The following is a 15,380-nucleotide window of genomic DNA, read 5'->3' as shown; positions in this document are numbered from 1 at the left end:
AAGTCTCTGCAGCTTTTGGAGGAGGAGGAGTGGGAAATGGAGGCTGTAGGTTGGGTGAGCTGTGGCTGGCAGAGGCAGCAACTCCACCCCCTAGTTATTCTGGTTTTATTTCAGTCATAGAATATCTTGAGTGGGAAGGGATGCACAGGGATCATCAAGTCCAGCTCCAGGATCAACACAGCACCACCTAAAATCAAGCCCTCGGTCTCATTGAACTCCAATAGCTTGGTGCTATGACTGCTGCCCCAGGGAGCCCATTCCAGCTCCATGCTGTTCCCTTGGGTTCTCTTGCTGTCACCAAAGAGCAACTGGAGAACCTTATTAGTGACCAGCTGCCAGCCTGATTGTTTGAGCCTCACCCACCAGCCAGTTGTTCACCCAGTTGTATACTTGTTAAGCTGTGTGCTGGGATTTTTATCCAGAAGGATGCTGTGAAAGACAATATTGAGAAACTTTGCTAAAATCAAATCACATCTTCTGGCTTCCCTTGGTCAATTAGATGAGTAACCTTGTCATAAAAGGAAGCTAAGTTAGTTAAGCTGTCTATACATGTTGTTTCAGCTTGCTGCCTTACTGAGAGTAACAGATTTCTTTCTCTCTGCAGGCACTGGTGTCACTATACGGTTACACGGACTGTCTCCTGTCAAGTGCAGAATGGGTCAGAAACGGTGATCCAGCGAGTTTATCAGAGCTGCCGGTGGCCAGGACCTTGTGCCAACTTAGTGAGGTAAAAACATTCATGTCTTCTGTTGCCTGCATGAACTTACCTGCTCATCTCATCAAAGCGGCTGACCCTGCTTTTAAGAGCTGTAGAGCTGAATGAGCTCTATGGATCAGATATTGGTTTTCTGCCTTACGGTGGTATGGAATACTCAATGAGTTATCTGCAGGGTAATTAGGGATGTGAGCATGTGTAGAGAGAGGTTACATGAAACAGTTTATGCTGTAATATCACCTTGTACAACCACATGCAAGAGGCTGCTGTTAGTCAGTCAGGCAGCTAAAGAAATACAAAATCCTTCAGGCTGAACAGTGGGATGCTGGACCTGATGGCATTGGCTGGTATTGAGTCCTCATATGTGGCTCTTTAACATTGATCAAGTATACTGAGAGCTTTACTCTAACTTCTTGTAGTCAGGGATGGATGAAGGTACTGTCCTTAATTCCCATTCAGCACCTCTTGTTCCTGTGTGTCTATTTCTCTTGGATACATTCATGAAATCACATCATCATCACCTCTCCCCAGATGGAAACAAAGCTTGGAGATGGTGGCATGTCAGCTTCTGCCCAGTTTGCTGTTAGCCTGCTTCTGTCTTCCAGTCCTTTATAGTCTTAGGATCCACGTCCAAGACAGAACTGTGGACTAGTTGTCCCCAGCTGCTACCTCAGTGTGTGGTGTTGGGCCCTGCCTTTTCATAGCAGTGTTACCACTCATCTGGGAATTGGTGTAAAAAAGGCCATTGTCCTCTAAATTTACACCTAGCTTCTATGACAACTTCCCATGTAGACAAGGCTATAATTTAGTCATTCTATTGCTGTTTCCAGTTCAGCCTTGGAGTTGGGTCCTCTTAAATAAGCCAGCCAGAACATGAACTACCAGCCCTGATACCCAGAGAGATCTGCTTTGTTGGGCTGTGTGCCTGCTGCATTGCATGCACCCATCTGCTCTCGTGTCTCTTCATCTGGAATTCCCATTTTCCATGTGGCAGTTACCACAGTTGATTATCTGGTTTCTCCTTGGCCGTTGGTCAATCTAAGTTTTTTCACTTGTAATGGAGCTGCTTTGGTGTCTCTTTGGTCTTGTTTTATGCAAGACTGTGGTTGAAACACTTAATATTTTACACTGTCATGGCCAAACTTCTGTTGAAGCTTTTTAATTTCCCAGACGTTTTACACACATAATTGTCATTAGAAACTTGTGAGCTTTCACCTTGTCTCCTAAACTTGCCAAAATTCTTGCATATTTTTCCCTGTTAAAGTAACTGTAGTTTCACAAGCACCAAACAATTGATCGTGTTACTGGTAAAAATCCCTTCTGCGGGCTCCTGTGGTTAAGTTACTCATATACATTGGTTCTCTTGCTGCTAATCCAGGGACTTCAGGAGTTGTTTGCCATTGTGACATTGTTATTCATGGAATGTTTACAGTTTCAAATGTAGTTTGGCTTATTTGCCTGACGAGTCCAATTGTTTGGAAACAATGCAGAGTGGCAGCAGACTTCTCCATTTTTCTTTCTGTGTGAAAATACCACAGAAAGAAGCTGGAGTTATTATTTGAGATCCAAGCTGGTGAAAGCTCAGCTGTTGGAGGAGCTGCATTTCTAGATTATGATCCCCAGGGAGAAACATCCCAGAAGAAATGGAAGGATGCGAGCAGTCTGCTCCAGTCACAAGTGGGAGGACATGAGCAAAGCGAATAGTACTTTTCAAAGGGCTGACTATATAATTTGCCCTAATTATGCAGCACATCACATAAAGTTTGAGGCGACTGATAACGTAATGAAAAACAACCACTGAAACTGATGGGGATTGTGAGGTGCAGCTTGTGTGTGCAATTCTTGGTAACCCTGAGTCTCATTGTATGGCTGAGGTCTTACTTCCTAGGCATGTGCTGTTGCCTGTCTGTATCGTGATGTGAGGATAACTGGCTTTCTTTAGTCTCAGAGCCAAGCTGAAATTGAAGAACACACAACAATAACCCTATGCTTCTTCCCTCCTTTATTAAAACGAATACATCTTTTTAGAAAATGCTCTTTCCTGTACTGTTTCCCTTCTACCCAAAGGATGCACTTAAAGACCTTCTGGCCCTTCTCCTGTTCTTCTGTTTGTGAGATTTATGTCACTTGTGCTTGAAAGGGACATAGTCAGATTCACGTAGTGTTACACTTGACTGTAAGCAGTGCTAAATGTCAGTAGGCTATTGGCATTCTTTTGGCTTTTTCATATGTCTCCCAGCTGTGACTTGAAACAAACTGTTTTCATCTCCTTGTTTGCAGGGAGTCAACCATATCTGGGAGAGCTTTCCTTCTGCCAGCACCCGTTATCAGGCTTCTCACTAGCAAAAGGGACGCCAGCCAAAATAAAAAGGCATCTCTCAGCCTCGCGGTGACAGCTGAGAGGGGCTCTGTGCTAGAGAGACGCTGCTTACAAGCAGACATCACTGTGGCCAGACGCGGATTTAATCTGTTTCCTGTCTCCCATTCATTCACATTATGTTTCTTCTCCTTATTGCACAAACTGCAGCTGAGGGCTGAGCGTTTGACAGAGGGATATCTGTGAGATCCTCAGCTCCGCAGCTTTGGTTGTGCGATCTCCTTGCTCTCTGTTCACTTGGTTTTGGGAAGCTGGTGGCTGTACTTCTATTACAGGGATGTCGTCATCTGGGCTGGGATGGGTGAGCAGCTCTGTTCTTGCCCTCCACCCCAGGCTCTTTATTTAGCTTGGGTGCTGAGTTGCTTTGGAGCAGTCTTAGCTGGAGACTTTCCCTCAGCAGATCTCTGCTCTTGAACTCTCTCCCTTAGTGCTGTAGAGGCTTTGGATTAGTGCTCTGTAGGATATGCCTTTGCTTTGTCATGCTGTGAAGTGAACGGGCAACTTTCCAGCAGTCTGGATGAGGCTCCTAATGTACTTATAGAAGTTGTATGTTATTTATCTGTCTGAAGGGAGAGATAAAGTCTTTTGGTGTTTCAATGGTGACCCAGCCTCTGGGGATTTGCTGCCTCCATGGTTGCACCCGGCTGCCAGTAAACCCATGTATTTGAATTGTAACCCTTCCTATGAGTAGTCATCTGTCAGTCTTGAACATCACTCAAAGATGGGGAGAGGTGGAAAGGGAGAATGTTTCTGCAGTACAGCAATTTCCAATGGGCTGTGATGCCTTGCTGACTGCTAACTATTGCATCTGCTATTAGGAGGGGTCTGGCTGGGGGTTGAGGGTGGTGGTACTGGGAATGGGATATGTTCTTGATTCCCAATTAGTGCTTGTTTTAACTTGTTTGGAGCATGGACAATCTATGTGATACAGGTGCAGCTGTACGAGGATACAGCCTGACCTCATTGACTGGAAAACAGTAATGGAGGGAAGGCTTATGTTCCTGACTTCCCAGTTGTTCTCTTAACCAGTAATAGTGGTGGCCACTAGTTGAGATTTCTGGATTCCTCTTCCTATGCTGCTCCAATCTCTGAATTTGACTGTGAGCTTTAGCAAACATGTTGGTAAATACCATCTCTCTTGCAGTGGAGCTGTAGGTTGCTTCTTTAAGTGCATGGAAGCCTTCTGCTGAATGCAATTGTGTGTGCTGCATGTATCTGGGATGGAAGGAGGTGCAGGTTGTGGCTCATGTAACCTCTTACTGTGGTTTTACAGTATTTCTATGCCAGTGTTTGTGGCTTGGGTGATATCCAAGGGAAAGACTTTCCTATTCTTCTACCATCCTTATTTCCCTGTCTGTTGTGTCTTCCACGTGTTTTTGTTCTGAGGCTTATATTTAACAGATTGTTTTTCTATGGCTTTTCACTATAAGAGAAATATGAACGTGAAAGGAATGGTTATCAGAATTGGTTGTTATGCTTTGGTAGAGGAGTTTTCTTTGCTCCCTTTCTGGAATATCAGTAAGAAGTCTGTATAACACTATGTGGTGAGATATGTGATGGCAGATCTTGGTGCTGTGTTATGGTTGAGGGGAAGAATGATGCTCTGTGGAATGGAGAAGCTTTAAAGGCAATCTGAGGTAGCAAGCTTGGGTTCCTTCATGTACCTGATCCACACAACACCGAACTGAGCTGCAAGCATCAGGAAACTCAGGGTGGGTGGTAACTGTGACAGCTGAGATCCCCATTTGTTGTGCCCTGAGAAGTCCTCACTTGTTTGAGAATTAAAACTATAGCTACTTCCCTGTCACAGAACTACTGCCAAGATTCCAGTCTGGCTCATGCTGCTCTCCACACTTCATAATGAAGTTTGAGAGAGCTTTCACATCTTGGTGTTGGCAGAAACATGGTTTTAAAATCACGGTGTGGCTGGAGACTGGTTGGCTCCGGCCATTGGTAACAGGACTGGAGACTTTCATCTGAAGGTCAAATCCAACTGTGGTGTTAGCGACAAAGTCGTGAACTCCTGACTGATGGCTGAGGGTTTGCGTGTGGAAAGATGCCTCAAGTCTGATGCCAGAACTGAGAGTTGAGAGACTTGGGTTCAGTTTTGAAATTTGCCAGAGCTGTTCTAGGGGTCTACCTACATCATTGTGGTGCCAAGTCCTCACACTCGCTTATGACTGCAAGCTCGTGAAGGTCGTTGGATGCAGAGGTGTGAGAAGTTAGGTGGGATGAATGGCTCTGTCCAGCCCATGTTAGACAAATGCCTGGATCGCAGTTGCTGGCATTAGCATTAACTGGTGTGCTTTCTGGCAACACAGAGGGTGAGGACATAATGTTCCTGGGGACAGCATTGCTCTCCCATCTCTAGGTGATGCTGCACAGGCACCAACATCTCTTCTCTGCTGTCCCTGATGTAACATGTGATAGCTGCCCTTTAGAGAGAGGTTTAGGTTGGATTCATGAGATATCTGACTCCATCTAGGCCTTGTGTCTGGGTGGGTTGGGGCAGAGCTGCTGCCTGGGTCTGCTTTTCCCCTGTAGGTTCTTGGTGCTGTGGAAGGATGCTCTTCCATGTGGAGATCCAGCCAGGCTTGTTTCTTCCCAGCCCTAACAGAGGAGCAGAAAGCTGCAGTCTGTAGTGCTGTAATCCCAATGCTTCAGCCGCTCCCCATGCCTGCCAAATTCCTTTGGCTGTTAAATGAGAGTAAGAATTTTGAGGGGAGCTCATAGAGCACAGCTTCTGTATTTTCTTTCAGCTTCATGAATAGCAGCAGTGACTCGTCTGGATGTATGTGGGGAAAACTGATTTGTCAGCTTTGGAGGTCCAATGTTTTTAAAACAAAAGCAGAGTCTTATGTGACCATCAGTCTTGTGTTGACTTCAGAATGGCTGGTGCCTTGCATGGGTCTGCTTGTCTGCACATAGCAGTCTGGTTTCCAATGGGGCATGACAGTTCTTTTGCTTTGAATGGAACCCAAAGGATGCTGTGTGCTGGCCACAGAGCAAAACCATGTCCAGCAGAACCTCGGCTGTGATGAGAAGCATAAAGTTCTTTCAGATGGGAGGGAAAACTGAGGTACAGATTAGCTAACTGGAAAAAGGCTATATGCAGATCTCTGATGTAGGGTTGTGTCATGATGATCTGGCATGCAGCTATGTGTCAGTACGCCCCTGGTCTGAGGGTGGGAGAAAGGAAGATGTTTGACAGACTTAGGCAATTTTTGTGAAAATAACACATTGGAAACTCTGAGTACTTGAAGAGGAAAGGCGAATGCCAGCCTTTGTTTAACCATCATCTCTGCTACTGCAAACAGCTCGGTAGTGATGAGACCTCCGTAAAGCTAGTGTGTTATCTGATGGAGAGATATGAGAAAGAGCCGAAAGAATATAAGGGCTTAAGGAGAAAAACAAGGGTTGTTGAATCAGATCCATATGGTGGTAAACGCTTGCTCTGTTATTTTAAGTGCATTTCTTCTCTACAGCTGGGGATGAGTGGATGCTCTGCTGACATTGCTAGGCAGGAGGTTTATGAATTGGTGGAAAAGTGCATCCTGCTGACTTCTTGTCTGTGTTAGTTACAGGACTCTTATAAGACCCACGTACAAAATGTCCTACCGAACTGTGACCACGCTGGAGTGGAGGTGCTGTCCTGGGTTCACAGGGAGCAACTGCGAAGAGGGTAAGTGATCCAGCAGAGCATCTGCCCTTGTGAGAAAGAAAAAAGAGATGTGTGTGAATGAGCAAGTTGGGTTGGATTGGGTTTGTTAATTTGCTCCAGGCCTCTCAAACACAGGAACATGTTGCCTGTTTTCTTCACTCCCAATTGTAATCCAGAGGGTGATCCTGGAAAGCAGACTGTGCTCAGTGCTTACAAAGAATCCTGAATGGGGGAAGAGAAATGAAGAAATGGGTACTTTGGTGTGCTCTTCTCATCAGTGCATTTGTATTTAGTGACCCCATTGTATGGGTGTTCAGAAAATGTGCTTTATCCATGTCAGTGAGTATCTTCTCCATGTTCCAGTGTTGTCATCATCAATTGCTGTAGCTGAGAAAAGCTGGCAGTCCCTGAGTAGTAGCCTGTAAAATTTATGCATTTAAGATCCAGGTGCAAATCCCTCTGGGATAATGTTATTTGAATTAAACTAAGTACCTCCTGTTTCCTTTCCTACCCTCCCAGAGACTTTTTAGTGCAACGTTCACGTTACTTACAACAAGGCACTTGTGAGTTTGTCATCTGTTTTGATGGAAGAAAACTGGGCTCTGGAAGAAAGGAGATTTGTTTCCCTTTCTCATCATGGTGCATGAGAAGGGCATGATTTGCATTTTTCTTCTGGCTGTTTTCTGTTTTACCTGTTGCTTCTGGGGCTAAGAAACAACTCCTTCTTCTCCATTGATTTCCATGTGGTACTAGATATAAGCTGAATCTCTGATGTCTTATGACTGGGCTAGAAATACCTTGAGGTTTTCTGTTGGCTTGCATTGTGTTGGTGCATCCTGCCTGTGCTGGCTGCTGAATGGTGACTGGGAGTGCCTAGTATCTCTGACTGCAGTCTGTAGCTACACCTTGTTTTCATTGCACTGCAGTATCTTGGTGCTAATCAAGCAACTTAAGCAAGTCTCCAACTAGAAAGCTGTCTGATTAGTCAGAAAGGTGGCTGTGGACAGCAGCTCCCTTCAGGCTGCTAAGGAAACAATAGTAAAAATAAAACATAAACATAAAACATGGGAAAGCTACTCCGAATTCTGGTGTTTGGGGGAGAGCTTTGCATTTTAATGTACTGCTGAAAGAAGTAGGCTTGGAAAACAAGTTGCTGTGTGCAGCTTGGTTTTCTACCTGTCTCAGCGAGAGGGATGCTGGGGCAAAACTCATTTCCCTGGTAGCTGTAGCTCAGCCTGGCAGAGGACTGGACTGGGGACTAAGCAGCTGTATGTACAGCCCAGTTATGCCTGTAGGTTTGGACAGGTGTGAGTGATTACAGCTCAGTTGTGCTGCTGGTGCAAAGGAGAGAATCCAGCTCCCTCCTGCAGTGCCAGATCCGTCTCAGCAGAGTTCAATGGGAATAAAAAGCCAACATAATCTTGCTTTAGAAAGTCAGCAGCGATCTTGCAGGAGCAGGTCTGTGGAATGAGGTGACAACTTTACATGATCGGCTTTCAAGGTGGAACTGTGTGTTTGGGCTTGGATGTGGGCTGTGGAGTGTGAGCAGAAAGCCAGTAGCAAGATCTCATTTCCATGTAGGAGATTTTCTTAAGCCTTGTTTTTTCCCCCCTCTCTCTAAAATATCTGGAGCTGCTGACAGTCCCATGTTCTTGAAAGAAAGAAAGGACTTCTTTTAGCAGGACATGGTCCTGCCACTTCACTCTTTAGCAGTACTGTTGAGTAGCATTTGGGTGGTGTGTGCAGGACCTTAAGCTGGCTGGAGGCATCCACCTAATTGTATGGATGCCCCTGGTAAAAATGGTGATTTTAAAACTCCTGAAAAGATTCCATGCAACTTTTTTGGACAGATAGAATTGATGTGAATAAGTCTGGTGTATTTAACTGTTAGTAGATGCTAATTTTGATTTTTTACTTCTAATTTTTTTGTTGTTTAAACTGGAGCCCAAGCCTTGCACAGGAAATGAATCCACTGAGCCACCCAGTCTGCCGACTGCTGATATAAAGAACACATGGAGGAGGGCAGCATGGAGGTGAAGTGGTTTAGCTATTGCAATCATACATCAAGCTGATTGATTTGAATTCAAGATGATGCTGACACTTCAACTCAGCCTCTTTTTTCCTATATGGCTGAAAGTTCAAAGGCAAGTGCAATCTCCAGGGAGAAGAGCAGTGTCCCTATGGGCTCCGTACTGCCTTAGAGCTCCCCAGCTAGACAGAGTCTTATTTTACTTTACAAATATCACAGATTTCTTTCTCGTTTGTTTGCACTGCTTGAATCTGGGACAGCAGCCAGTATCCTATTTACCCCCAAAAGCAGATTGATGGGAGACAATGACTTAGGCAAGAAGCAGCTCCAGAGTAACCCTGGCACCTCTGAAGGGATCCCATTGTGACTGCAAGCTTTTATTTATTTATTTGGTGAAACATCATAAGAATATAAGGAAGACAGGGAGTTTGAGGGGCTTTGTTCAGGTAATTTGTCTTTTAGTTTGAGAATTTGCTTCTTTCCCCACGTCACTTCTCCAGTTCTTGGAATCTTTGTCTAATTTTACCTAAAATTGTTTGCATCTTACCTGATATTTTTCAGGTCTGTTGGCTTCTGTTTCCTCTTGGCATGAGAGAATACCCAACTGCAAAACCCTTCTCCTCCTAGTTCAGAAAGTTTCTTTGTCTCAGGAGGAGAAATATGGAACAACATTGGGAACATCTTAAGTTAGCAAATGCTGTTGTGGTGAGACTGTAAGACTTAATGCATTCAGTGGGCTTTCAGGTCTTTAGTTTTGATTTTGAGCATGGTGTTGGTGGAACCTCGTTGCTCTAGGACTTGGTTTGCTCCCTCTGGACTATTAAACACATAACTGTCAATCTGTGTGTAACCACAGTATGGAGATTATGGAGTGAAACTGACCATGATATCCCAGGAGTTCCCTTCAGGATATGAGCATGTGAGTTTTCTTTGTTCAAGCTGGTTCTTTCCTATTTTCTCCCTTTTGATGGTCACCACTATTGGAAGCAAGGGAGTGAACTCTGTTAGTTACAGTGGGCAGCAGAGCTCTTTTGCTTTTCCTTGATATCCAACCTGTATTTGTGTGCCTATAGAACACAAGAGCTGCATAGTATCTCAGTTTTCCCCCATAGCATATACTTTTTGCCCCTTTATGATGTACCTCCAGGTACTTTTATTTCTGGTCCCTCTTCAGTACAATGCAGAAAGCCCACCACAGCAGTTTCCCAAGTACTCTCTGCTCTGTATCACCTGATTGCTCTCCTCTGGGTGCATCCTGACCATGCATGCTCACTGCTGGAAGAATCTGCAGCCTCATGAGGGAGCTTTCTGGCATTGATACCATAGAACTACTTACACGGTTTCTAAGTGTTCATCTTTTCTCTCGATATATAGTCAGAAAAAGCACAATAAAAAAAAATCCCTGACAGATTTCCAAAGGCTTTAACGCTGCATTCCAGCATCTGAGTCGTTTAAGTTCTTTTGGATATGCTTAATCTGAACAGGGGGAATTTTATTCAGCACCCAATGTCAAAATATTTGGGATGCTAAATATCTACAGATGTTTTCTTAATGTAATTAGAAAAACTGTGTGCTGTAGTGTTACATTACTGTTCCAATTACGTTTGCTCCCATCAAATTACTGTGGTGTGCAGGAAATCTTTCTTATTTTGATAAGCTATTTGCTTGCTTTCCCAAACATAACAGATGCCTTCTGTTAGCGCTGTGTTTCTTAACTCACAAATTACAGACCTCCCTATTTAGAATTCGTGGCTTTTCTATTAATTTGCTTTATTTTGACTTAGGTCTGAACATAACCTTACCTTGAAAACATGTGGTACAGTACCAGGCTCCTCTCCCTGGATGTCAATGCTGTCAATTCTTATTCATCAGTGCTTTTTATCAGTTTAGGGCTTTGTGATGGAACGAAACAGCAGCACAGAAGCATGGACGTGCTGGGTACTGCATCTCTTCTCTTTTTTTGTATACCTCATGTCTGTTGGTGATAGTCCTCAGATTCTTTAAGAAGTATTGTCTATTAGGTTGCCCATTTGGAGAATTCAGGTCTAAAAATCTATGGTAGCTGCAGAGGTGTTCAGAACTTGAGATGTCCTACATGGTGAACTTGCTGCTTCTGCAGGTGATTGGGTTCTGTGCAAGGAATGACTCTTTGGTTTCCAGTATCCAAATCTGGAGCCACTTTCTGATATTTGCCTTGAGCTATTTTGTGTTGTGCACTGAAATTAAATGCTTACATGACAGTTCCATTCCCATTTCTTTTCAGAGGAATAGTGATGAAATGTGTGGGCTTCATGTTGCTGTCAAAGCATTGAATGGGATGCTTCAGTGACGAGGAACTTGTTGAATTTCTTCCAGGAGAATTCATGAGAGGCCAAGTAGTGCCTGGTATGCAGAATGCCATTGTCCTGCATATGAGAACAAGGGATGATGAGGGGAGTGTTCCTGATTTCTTTATTTTTTTTAATCCTATATGTTCAGAGTCCAGCTGCCATCTCTTTATTTCTATCTTGTCAAATACTGAAGGGGAAATGAGAACATGATTTGCAGCAGGAGAGTTTTAGGATTCTTGTGCAGTGCCACAGGAGAATTTGTATTGGCTCCTTCACTCCAAATCTGCAATGGAAGATGGGCTTTGTTGGAAAAGTTAATAAACAGGGTGTTCCTGGCTGAACAGGGAGGAAGACATCACATGAAGGCTGCCCTTCGTTCCCTACTTGTAGCGCTTTGTCCAAGTTCATAAGCAATGGAGATTCACTTGAAGAAGTGAGACATGCAGCTGGAAGGTGTGTCATTCCACTGTATTGTCTTCTCTCTGTGAGCCAGTTAGCAGGATAAAGGCAGCAAAGCCAGTCTAGCTCCATTTGGGAAGCTACAGGAGTGAGTGTTAGATGGAGGAACTTTAAAATCCAGCCAGTTCGCTTAGAAGAAGGCCTGCCCTGTAACTAGTAAGGGTTCAGACAGGGTCAGTCTGAGCGGAGGTGTCAAATAGTGTTGTACCATGGGCTGTTTTCAGTCTGGTGTGGCTTGATGTTTCATTTAAAAGTTAATATGAGGAATGAAGAGAGCCTTCTAATTAGATCTGTGTGTGTTACGAGTGGTACTGGGAATACACAGACTGGGATTGAAATGCAATCACATCTTGATTAAACTGCGGAGTTGGGCAGAAATCCATAAAGTGAGACTCCTTCAAGGACAGTCAAAGGCAGAAACAATTAAGTGCACAAATTCTGAATGGAGGGAGACTTGAGACAGCAGGATCCCAGGGGAGGGAATGTGGTTAGTAGAAGGTGAAATTAAGCTCTCCTCTGGACCTGAGAGAGGAAATGCTGTCCTGGAACCGGGTGCTGCAAATACTCTGACCATGCAGAAAGCTCACGGCTAATGAGACTGCCTGACACACAGCAGCTGAGATTTTAGGTATATTTATGGATAAGGGGTGTCTGCATGTGTGTGTCAGCATTTCTCAGTGGAATGAAGTTTCAGCTCTTACAAAAGCCAGCCCTGTGAATACTCTGTTCATTGAAGTGATTTCTAATTGATGCTGCACCGTAAGTACTGCAAGAGCTGTGTTGCATGTATGAAAGTGTACCCTTCCCAGTTCATGTTTGAAGATGCCATACTGCTAAATAGTTGATTAACTTTGAATACCAGATAGGGTAGTTAATGGGTACATGTGTACTACAAATAACATCAGCAGAAATGGTATCTCTTAGAAGTAGCCATTAAGTGATAACTTCTGTCTTTTGGAGAACTGGACAAGAAGTAGGTGTAGACTTATTCTAATGACTGTACGTGATTACAAATGCTAAGAAGTATTTAATCAGTTCCAAAGCAAGGAGCATTGGGAAACATCCTGGTAGTCACTGCAGTAGAAAGAGCTCTTGTTGGATGAGTCTGTAGTGACTTTACAGTTCCTATGTTGATGGAGGCTCCCATGTAACTGAAGGCTGGGAAGAGCTTGCTGGTGAACTTTCTGAAGGCATCAGCTCTGACTGTATGTATCACAAAAGCAGTTTTCAAACACCATTTAAAGACTCAATCAAAATACTTAAGAGTGTAAAACCACCATTTTTAGCCAGGTCATATTTGGTTCCTCAACTGCCACAGCAAGAAAGGCGTTAGGGAATGCACCATGAAAATCCCATGTGATGAAGTTAGTTAAAGATTGTGATAGTTGTTTTTTCTGAATATGCTTCTTGCCCAGGCTCCTGATTTGCCTCCTCATTGGAGAATGCATCCAAATCCACAAGTAACATGCAAGTTTGCATTTCATTTTGAGCCCAGCAGGCATACGGCAATGAGGTTACAAGACCTTTCCAAGTGAGCCTGGAGGGACTTGTTGGCTAGAGTTTGGATTTTTGGCAAGCAGCTTATTCCAGCTCTTTTCTATAATAAACTCAGGGTTCAGTCCCCGGCCTCTTACAGATACTGAGTGCCGTTGCGTGTCTCTGGGTAATCAGTCACTGGAAAGGCACAGCTGTTTCAAGATGCACAGCTATGGGTGCAGCATGTAAGAAAGGCAAGATCAGGGTCATGCTACAGATGCAACCACATCTTACATGTGTTCTTTTTTGACAGGAAAAAAATTCTTATATAATGCTAGCAGTTCTGAGTGAGTTTCGAACATTGTCTATTATGCCTTCCAAGGCCATGCATGGCTGATGCCTCTGCTGCAGGCAGAATAGTGGCAAGCAGGATTGCCCAGGGCACTACCTTGTGTTCATTTGGTGAGCAATTCTAAGGATCTGAGCTAGAGCTATAAGAAATATGGGGCCAGAAGAGGTCCTGCTATATAGTTGATCATGGAGAAACTAGTAAGTGAGTGAAGAAATTCCTGTAATTCTTTTGTTTTTCTGCAAGTATTTTATGATGGATACATTCCTTGTTACACAAGCATAAAAGAAAACGCCCACAGTAAGGTTTCAAAATAGAGTATTTCAGTTGGAAATTAAAACTTCGGTAGCAGTAATGCTCAAGATGTCTATGTGTCCACTGCAGCAAGTGCAGGGCCCTGTGTTGATTGCAAGTGATTTGTTTTGGAAACCTTGATGCACATTGATGCAGACCAGCCCATTTGCACTGCTGGGCTTTCGGTTGACTGCTCCCAGTGATGAAGTGTCTTCCTAGAGGTGTCTGTCAAAGGAGTTGAGGTTGTGCTGTTTTCCCTGTATTCTGATGTCTAAATTCCACTTTATTGATGCAATATAGGATGCTTGAGGCCACGCTCCCCAGGGCAGTGATTGCAGCTCCTCATGTGATTAAAGTCACTTGGCCAGCAGCCCTTATCACCATGGGGTTCATTCCACTCTTAAGAATGGCTAGTGCATGTTAACTGCATTGTGGTTCCAGCTATTGTAGCCTTGGGATTTATATCTCAATGGTGAAAATACTCTGATATTTGTTGTTATCCCACCTGAGACCCACAGGCTTATTTTACTGCTTTTGTGGATAACTGCTTTATCATATGGGCATACAGCAGGGTCTAGCTTGTCTGCAACCATCAATCTCCTTAGGCATTCAGTAGATACTTATATTGCCCTTGCTTATCTGGCTGTCCTCTGCTGTTTTAATATGAACCATACCAAATGGAGCTGCCTGAGAATTGAAGACTCTGTGGTATTCGTCACTTTTAGGCTTCACTTTGGTTTAATGTTGGCTTTTAGCATTTGCTAGGCCTTGTCTCCTTGACAGAAAACAACAGACTAAAACGATTACCAAGAACAGCTGCTTAGAAGGGGCTTTGGATATTTTTTCCTCTTCTGCTGACCTGAACCACGGCAATTATAAGTTCTGGTTATTGTAAACTTACCACAGAACACAAGGCATACCTTAAAATGATGTCATGTCTAGACACACAATTCAGGTATAAATTATGGAGAGAAAGTAGCTTGTTCAGTGGTTAAACAGTAAAAATTTAACAAGATATTTCTGTGTCTCTAGCCTTCACTCTTGTATACGTATTTCTTTACCTCTTACCAGGAGAATTCTGAGACTGCCTCTTAATTTTTTTTTGTGTTGGGAGATGGAATTTCCTCCCTGTTCTCCATTTCATTTCCTATTTCTACTTCTCTGGGTCCCTGGGGAAGCAGTGCAGCCATCTACTTAGAGCAGAGAACTAGAGAGGAAGGCTCTTGGGTCCAGTCGTGACTCAGCTAAGATCACATAAGGGTGATATATGGTAACTTTTTCAAAACCAAGCTTGCTATTTTGGATAGATTTGTTTTATGGGGTGGTGGGGGAAAGAGAAGAACTCAGCTGTGGTGCCCAGGTGGTTGAAATACTCTCTTTATGGCCTCAGCAATGTCCCTGGTGTCACTGGTGGGGTTGTCTGCACCTTATATTTAAGGGTAAGTTGGACAGCAAGCTTGGCTATTCATTCAGTTTTGCTAGTAGAGTGTCTGTCTAAATTGCTGCTGCTCTGCACGTGAATGGTGGAGTGTAGCTGAGATGTTCTGTGCATTTCATAGGTGGGGGCTGTGGCCTTGCAAGCACAGAGGATGACTTTTACAGGTGCTGCAGGGAACAGCACACATGAAAGTCATGCATCCCATCCACATCAGTTATTTGGGCATAGTTCCATTGACTTCACAGGGAGTCC

General features: G+C 43.9%; 1 protein-coding gene across 16 annotated transcripts in view; it reads left to right on the top strand.

Moving 5' to 3' along the window:
- COL26A1 (collagen type XXVI alpha 1 chain) overlaps positions 1-15,380 on the top strand; it is a 127,421-nt gene that overhangs the window by 18,458 nt on the left and 93,583 nt on the right. For 8 of the 16 annotated variants that reach the window (XM_085521715.1, XM_085521713.1, XM_085521710.1 and 5 more), the window contains exons 2-3: positions 605-727; positions 6,677-6,774. In XM_085521715.1, the coding sequence (XP_085377841.1) occupies positions 605-727; positions 6,677-6,774 (221 nt within the window). Of the gene's footprint in view, positions 1-604; positions 728-6,670; positions 6,775-15,380 lie in introns of all 16 variants that reach the window. The other 8 variants (XM_085521714.1, XM_085521712.1, XM_085521708.1 and 5 more) reach the window with 1 other exon arrangement.

The sequence above is a fragment of the Coturnix japonica genome, chromosome 22 (assembly GCF_054131305.1).
Source record: "Coturnix japonica strain WE chromosome 22, WE-NBRP24, whole genome shotgun sequence".
NCBI classification, from domain to species: domain Eukaryota; kingdom Metazoa; phylum Chordata; class Aves; order Galliformes; family Phasianidae; genus Coturnix; species Coturnix japonica.
This window is presented reverse-complemented; position numbering and strand designations above follow the sequence as displayed.